Raw genomic sequence first — 7933 nt, 5'->3', positions numbered from 1 at the left:
TCAGGCTCCTGTAAGGCATCTCTGGTTGGACACCCAAAATCACTAATTACTTAAAACTCTTGGCCATGATTATTGTCATCTTATGTCATAAGTGGAGTTTTGGTCACAAAACATCAATTTAAATAAAATATCAAAGGATGAGACTAAGGAGAGAAAATGCTCTGAGACTTTGTCTTTCCTTGTCAGTGGACAGGTCATCAATTAATCCTGACCCAAATTTAGTTGTTGACAAAATGATAATATTGGAATAAAAAGGGCACAATGTATGGGATGTAACTGTGTTTTTAGCACTTAAGCACAGACCAATAAAGAACCTTCACTCAACGCCAAATAAGTGCTTTGGCAATTGTCAATGCCTTTTTCTTTGTAGATCAGCTTTACAATTACCCAGTGAGTGAATCATAGAAGTTAGAGATGAAAAAGACCTATTAGGTCATCTAATCCATCCCTGCAGCCAGTTCAGAACTATTCCATGCAGTATAATCCCCATTCCAATTTTAAATGTCTCAAGCAATGGGGCTCCCGTAATGTCCTTGAAGAGATTATTCCACAATTGTCAGGGATTTCCCCATAATTCCTGATATTCAGCCTAATTGTTCCTTTGCTTAATTTCATTGCATTACTTCTAGTTGTAAATCCTAAAGATTATTCTCCTTTCTTAGAACCCAATCCTGCTCCCTTTGGAGTCAATGAGAGTTTTGCTGTTGGATTTAATGGAAGAAGTATTGTGCTCTTGGTGTTTTAAATACTTGTAAATGGTTATCATAGACCTTAGTCCTCATCTTTAATGGAACATCATTGAGTCCCTAATATGAGGTTGAAACAGTTAAAATTATAAATAAAATATAAAAGGCACAGGCCCTACCCCAACTCTGCTGGCATTACTGATCTGAGGATAGTGTGGTATTACTAGCTTGGAGTGAGATCCTGGTAACATTGTCTTGTAAGCCCTCCACGCAATTGTGTAGGCAGGATGGGGCTTCTAAATTGTCTGCTTGTTCCAAACTGAGTTACTAAAAGGGTCACAGACTTGATGTGGTGTTCTCATATTTGGAGTAACAACTTGTTGTGTACCCGGAGTTTCCCTTTTTCTTTGATTCTTCCCTCCCCATGCAAACATTCTGACCACATAGGACCCAGTCTAGGACTTCAGGCTGCTCAGCACCATGTAGGACTGGGCCTATGGGGTCTAGGGTTTGCCCTCTGATGTTGGTTTGGGTGCGGGTTGGAGTTGGAGGAAAACGGAATCATAACTGAGGAAGATGCAAACTCTTGCTCATGCATAGCACTGTAGTTAGCGAGATTATTTGTGAAAGTACGGGCTACTCATAGGAATAAGGGTTTCAGGACAGTCCCATACCCTTAAAAACCTATTTAGTAACACAATTGAAATGTAGCAGTTTTAAATTAAAGTCCTGATATTCTCCTGTTGTTGTTCATACATTCCTTTGTTCCCAGACACAACCTACAGCGGCCTGTAAACAGACTGACATGACCAACCACAGAAATCTACTTTTTATTTGGCATTCATTCCATTTATTATATATACATATTTAAAATCTGTACACATAAAATACAAAATAAAAGTGTTTTTTATAAGTTACACAGTTAAACAGCTACTTTTTTTAGTTTAAAAACCATTAAAAAAACAAGAGAGAAATCTTATCAGTCCATCTTTATACTCATTCACAATAACCTTGGTATAAAACATCCATACAGCGTAAGTGTACAAAATAGTGTACAGTTCATAAAAGCTGTGCAAAGACAGCAAAGTTCAGTCAAAAATCGAAGAGGCATATCCATTATCCTCCATCCACATTAAACCTATACTAGAAGCAATGTAGAAATTGATCAGATGTGTGGACAAAAAGTGGTTTAGAGAGTGCTTCATATATAGCATTGCTGCACCAATTAAAATATAAACACATAGATCCCAGTTTTGAAACTCTTGTTCATGCCAGTTAGTCCTTACTTATGAGGGTCTATGTTCTCCCAATTAAGTAACCACATACTCCAAATGTGTCCTACTGACATACATGGAGTATGGTGCTACTGGATGTGATTAAGAGGAGCAGGGTCTGGTCCATGAATAGTTCCACAGGGATTACTCACATGTATAAGGACTACTCATGTAAACAAGGGTTCCAGGATCAGACCATACAACTTTCATCATTTCCATAACTTAATAATAGCAGGGAGTTCTCTTGAAATCTAATAAAAGGATTACAGCATTTACCATGATTTTGTCTCCAAACCACAGTCTCCACTCCATTTAATTACTTCCCCCTTGCTATATACCAAGCATGCCTTCCAAAGCAGGGTGTTCCAATTATCTTGTCTGTGGCTTGCATGGGGAAAATGCAGCTATCCTACAAGTTTGGTTGCTAAACATAGATACAAAGAGAGAGGCTAATGGATGCTATGTATACAAGGCCTCATAAGCAAAGCAAATAGACAAGGAAAGGAGTATAAGTGTAGGCAGACCCGGCTATGCCATAAATAACTTGCATGTGAGAACCATGTAGACATTCAGGAGGGACACCACCTCTTCAATTTTATAGCACTTCTATACTTCTATTTATTAAGTTACATCTTTGCAAAGTCTCCTGTTGTGGTGGGGGCAGGCAGGAGATCTAAGAGACTGTGATCTCCTCCTCTTCCTCTTCCCCCTCATCATCCTCTTCCTCCGAGTCTGAGAAGTCTGAAGGTTTGCTGGGGCTGCTGGAGTGGGATGGAGAGGGGGGCATCTGGGAGTCCAGTCTGTCCCTCAAGTGCAGGTGCTCTGGAGACTGGTGGTAGGTCAGGGTGTGCCGAGGGCTGGCTGGGCACAGAGGGGACACTTCCTCCTCTTCCTCCTCCTCCTCTGAACATTTCTTGCCTACGTCGCTGAGGTCTGGGTGAGGGTTGAACTTGGTGGGTAAGGTTTGTTCCCTGCAGCCCCCGGAGGAGAGAAGCTCTCTCTCTTTGGAGTTCCTCCACTTCATCCTTCTGTTCTGGAACCAGATCTTCACCTAGATAGAAAGGGATTCACAAAGCCCCGGGCTCCGGTTACACAGAATTGTAGTGTACGCGGCTGGGCACGTGTGACTTACAGCCCCCCTGGCTGCCACTACCACCGCCTCAATGCGCCGCTGCTGAAAGCTTGCCTCGGCCCAGAGGGAGTCTGATAGACTCTCAATTCATGTCAGCTCCCCGGGGCAGGCACTGAGGCCTCGGGGAGGGTGTGGTCGGTGCCCAGCGCGCAGTAGGCACTAGCAGACTGTGGATGGGCAGCCCTGCTCTACTGGCTCCTGACAGCGATGCCTGGCGTGCTCTCCCTTTCTCCCACTCTGGGCTCTCTGCTGGTCTTTGAAACGCCCCTCCCCAATCTGGAACAGCCTTCGGATCTCCCTGCTCCACCTGCCAGGTCGCCGCCTCCTCCCACTCCAGCCCGAGAGGTTACTGCATCCGCCCTGGCCCTTGATCTCTTCTCCCCTGTCCAGCGCTAGCCCGAGCGCAGGCTGGAGGCGGGAAGCATTACCACCCCGCAGGGCACTGGGTCCCAGCCAGCCCTACTGAGGTCTGTGGGAGCGAAGAGCGCCCGGGAGCTGGCAAGATCGGATCCCAAATTGTAAGATCTTTGGGGTAAGGCTCTTGTCCAGGCTCCATCGGTGTGCACCAGGCGTGAGAGGATAAAGGTAGCGAAGCGGTGACACGTGAGACGGGGAGGAAGGATAGGGAAACCCCATCCCAGCAAGCGAGGCGATCCCTCGTTGTGTACACGCTGTAACTCCCCACCCAGGGAATCCACATCTCTTCTCCCCCGTGTGTGTCTCTGGGGGCTCTACCAGCATTTGCTGAGTACATAAGGACACGCTGTTTATCCTGATGGGCAGTGTGCTAAGTGCCCTTAAGGTGGCGCCCAGCAGCTGGCAGGATTGGCCCCAATGGCCCAGTGACGGACATCCCCGCCAGTGGCCTGCGAAAGGCCCTCGCCTTGGATGGCGTAATGCTGATCCCATGGCTGGTCCTCGGGCTCCCATGCCAGCCCGCCCAGGATGAATGCCACCCCCCCCCCATGCACACACACGCGGGGGTTGTTAGTTACCTGCGAGTCTTTGAGCCCCAGTTTGGCTGCCAGCTTTTTCCTGTCTGGTTTGCTGATGTACTTCTGCTTCTGAAACATTTTCTCCAGAGCTTTGCGTTGCACGTCCGAGAAGACTGCTCTGCGAAGCATCCCTCTGCGGGGCTTCCCTCTAGCAGCCAGGGGCCAGGAGAAAGTGCCGGGGATCGGCACCACCGAGGAGGACGCTGGGGAAAGAGACAAGAGCAGAGACTAAGCTGAGCTAGCCAAGAAACTGCAAACAGGCTTTCCCCCCGCTTTCTACTTCTCCGCTTCTCTCCCCTTCTTTCCTTTAACTTCTTGGCACTTTCTCCAGCTTTTTCTTTCTTTCTTTCTTTCTTTCTTTCTTTCTTTCTTTCTTTCTTTCTTTCTTTCTTTCTTTCTTTCTTTCTTTCTTTCTTTCTTTTTCACTCTCTCTCGCCATCTCCCCCCCCCCCGTCTTTCACTCTGTACACACATCCCACTGAATGGACCAGCACCTATAAACCTGAAGCAATGAAAGGAACTTTACGCTTAAATAACTGTCCCTTTCAACAAGTAATAACTAGGATTAGATACATCAACTGAAACGTGTAAAATGTATCAATAGTGGGCTGTTTTGTTATGTGTTTCAAAGGTTTGCAGCTTGAAAAGGCAAAGCTAGGCGTACCAACTAAAATAGAGGTATAATAAAAAAGCTTTTTTCTCTCTCCAAAGTATTTGATTTTTTCAGAAGCTTTTATCATTTCAGACACTTTATTATTCTTGAGATGAAAATGAGGGACTTTTCTGGTTTGAACAAAAAAGTCCTCTTTAGATGCAGTTTTTGATCAATCAGTATTCATCTTTTTTATATTAATCTTCCCTCCCCCCTTACAAAACTTGAAGAATTCAATCCGAAGACATGAAAAGTAACAGCTAATTAGCACATTGACTGGTTCCCAATGGTATTGGTATGATAAAAAGGGCACAGTTTCGCCTTAAAAAAAATCCCGAAGAGAGACAGAGATTCTAATGAAGCGTGAATGGTAATTGTGTAGTAATGAACTAACAGAAAAAGACTGAGGACAAGCAGCTAAAGCCATATATTATTGGAACAAAAGAGATTTACACTTTCAAACTAAACACAACTGCATGCCAAGCTCCTTGGGAGAATACTGATGACACAGTCTTCTCTTTCCCCAAATCATTTTCATTAAATGAACATGAAAAGCTATTTATAAAGCTCAAGTTGTTTTTGTTAGGCCATTCACATGCTGGAGAAAAGAAGCAAATTCCATTATCAGGAGCATGAATGGAAGAGCTTGGATTATTTTCTTCCTCTTTTTAAAAAAAAATATTAATAGCTTGTTTGTCTAATTAGATTTTTTTTAATTGTTGCCCCAAATCCTGACACTATAGGACTCAGATCTCAATACCCTGAGCCTTCTTGATTTTTATCTTTCTTAATCGGTGTAAATTTTATGACATTTTAATAGCCATTAATTAATATAGATAAATATATGAAGTTGGAGACCCAAGAACGAAATGATTAATATACTCTCAGGTTGTATGGGGATAAGATTTGCATTTCAGTGTAACTATTATTGGGAGAAGGGGATAATACTTAGTAATAATATGACACTGAAGACACAAAGTAGGCAATGAAAAGGTTAATGGACTTTTCATCGTAGTCTTGATTTGTTTTGTTTACCTGCCCAGATTGTATTTGTAAATTTTCTAATGGACAGGGATTTGGGGTATGTATGTGGCTTTTTTGCCACACCGAATACCCAAACAAGGGAACGCTCCATGTGGTCTTGTGAAAATACTGGAACACTGAATGACCCTTAATGGGAAATTAGCCCATGGCTGGTAAATGTCTATCAGCAGCATGGTAAAGTCAGCGCTAGGTCTGTGTGTGGCTGCCCAGAGGGAGCTGACCAAATTGGTCATGGTGCTGAAACTTTTGTTGGGGATCACCGGCAGAGTGCACTGACTCTGTGGGAAAACCGCAGCCATGAAGAGGATGCCAGCAGCTTCTCTGTGAGAAGGGAACCGCCTCAAATTTGGACCATGACAATTCCGGCTAATTTGTAGATCAGGGGGGAATTGGTACGAAATGTCAAGCAGTCACTGCTTGTGCTAAATAGGGCATCAAATTGGCGCGACTGATTCTTGAATGTTGTTCTCCGTCCAACCTCTGAACTAGAGCATAACCCCCAAGGGTGGACGGAGAAATATGACTGGGATATGCCCGGAACAATTAAGGGGGGTGGGAGTGGAGGAGAGCGATGAGATATAGGAGTCAGGAGAGGGAAGGCGGAGGGGTCTTGAGACCTACCTGGGAAATAAGAAGATCTGATAAAAGGCTGGAAGGATCCTTCAAAGTATGGAAAGGAGAATGTCTTTGGAGGGACACTCGGAAGCAACGCAGGGGAGGTTTCTGGCAAAAATAAAAGCAAATAAAAAAAAAGATATTTACCGTCCATAGGATTCCACCAGTAGCAGGAAGAGAGCAGTGGAGATGATAAAGTAGCAGCTCAATACAACATTTCTTCCCTAAAGCAGATGCAGACGGATCAAATTAATCTGCCTGGTTCTAGTTTAAAAAATAATCCCCTTCCTGGGAGTGTTTTGTTTTCTTTTTGCCAGGGAACTGATACTAACGAGGCAGAGATTAGTCACTTTGGCATCGTTTATCAGAACCGACAAACAAACAAACCGCTCTGCTCTCCGAAATTTAGAGGGACCCTCATCATTTCTGCAAAGATTCAAGAGGCAATGCGGCAGAACGAACGGAGAGCCAGGGCCTCCCATTACTCTTCAACCAGTGCTCTGCAGAAGGTCTCTGATTCTCGATTGCAGGTCTCTCCCTCCCTCCCCCCGCCCCTTCCTCAAACACTCAGATGATGATCATTTCTTCAACATTGGCAGTGATGTATAGGAAGAACCCCTCGCTCCCCCTTAACGTACTTAATGGTTTTCCGATTGGAAAACACTGCACAGGAATAAGCTCCTGCTAGTCCTCCTGAAACACTAAATTGAGGCGCTAAAAGTTGGTCGCTTACCAGCTCTAGGAGTGGACGAGAGGATGGCGTTGACCCCAAACTTCAGGAAAGTGGAATCGTTATTGGATGAGACTGAAGTCTGCGGGGAACAGACCCTCCTAGCGCTAGAGGTGTTGCAGCTGACGAGCTCTGATGTCACAGTGTCTGTCCTGGCTGTGCTGGTCCCGGAGGCTGGAGGGGACATGCTAGGCGGAGGGCCGTTCCGAGGCAGGTAACTGGCAGGCCTGCTGATCCTGATCAAATCTTCCACCAAGAAGCTAGAATGGCTAGAAAAGGCTGACTGCAGAGACTGAGGCAAAGTTAAAGTAGGAGTTGGCCGCAGGAGATTCGGGTACACAGCCGGAGGAGCTATGAGACTTGGGAACATCATCGCAGAGGCTGAGCAAATACTTTTCAGGGTCCAAGGAACCTGGCTTGGTATTTTTTTCTGCTTTGCAAACCTCTTTAGTAAAGATCCAACTAGTAAGTCTGGCAGGGTTCTCTTTGCCCTTCCTCCTGGATGATGGGTTTTATAGTGGTCAGCCCTGCTAAAGCTCTTTCAAAAGTGACAGCTCGAACAAAGGGGTTCAACAAAGTTCTCCACTTGAGCTTCATTCATCGAGAGCTCTGGGCTTTCTGATTGGTCCAGGGGTGCAATTTATGATTGGATTAGACTTCATAAACAAGCAATGCACAATGGCCTTGCAACAAAGAAAGTGTAGTCATCAATTTTGCATATTGACCGCCTCTTTGGAATACATTTCTCCAAAGGCTCCCAGCAGGGTTTTGTTCAGAAGCAACACACACAAGCTAATTAAATGCC

At 44.9% G+C, this 7933-nt stretch overlaps 1 protein-coding gene across 1 annotated transcript; it reads right to left on the bottom strand.

Annotated features, from left to right (window-relative positions):
* Positions 1-1503: 1503 nt before the first annotated feature.
* On the bottom strand, positions 1504-7698 carry DBX1 (developing brain homeobox 1). The gene is made up of 4 exons (XM_005305337.4): positions 7132-7698; positions 6405-6506; positions 4088-4290; positions 1504-3011 (listed from the first exon to the last, which is right to left on the bottom strand). The coding sequence occupies exons 1-4, from the start codon at positions 7499-7501 to the stop codon at positions 2634-2636; spliced, it is 1053 nt and encodes a 350-aa protein (XP_005305394.1). The 5' UTR covers positions 7502-7698; the 3' UTR covers positions 1504-2633.
* Between the last annotated feature and the right edge of the window lie 235 nt (positions 7699-7933).

The sequence above is a fragment of the Chrysemys picta genome, chromosome 4 (genome assembly GCF_011386835.1).
Source record: "Chrysemys picta bellii isolate R12L10 chromosome 4, ASM1138683v2, whole genome shotgun sequence".
In the NCBI taxonomy this organism is placed as follows: Eukaryota; Metazoa; Chordata; order Testudines; family Emydidae; genus Chrysemys; species Chrysemys picta.
This window is presented reverse-complemented; position numbering and strand designations above follow the sequence as displayed.

Bases quoted from the DNA above. Each gene is read 5' to 3' on its own strand.
- DBX1 (XM_005305337.4), bottom strand. From the start codon at position 7,501: ATGATGTTCCCAAGTCTCATAGCTCCTCCGGCTGTGTACCCGAATCTC. The intron at 6,507-7,131 runs GTAAGCGACCAA...TATTTTTGCCAG, and splicing joins CTCGTCCACTCCTAGAGCTG to AAACCTCCCCTGCGTTGCTT. The intron at 4,291-6,404 runs GTAGGTCTCAAG...CTCTTTCCCCAG, and splicing joins CAGATCTTCTTATTTCCCAG to CGTCCTCCTCGGTGGTGCCG.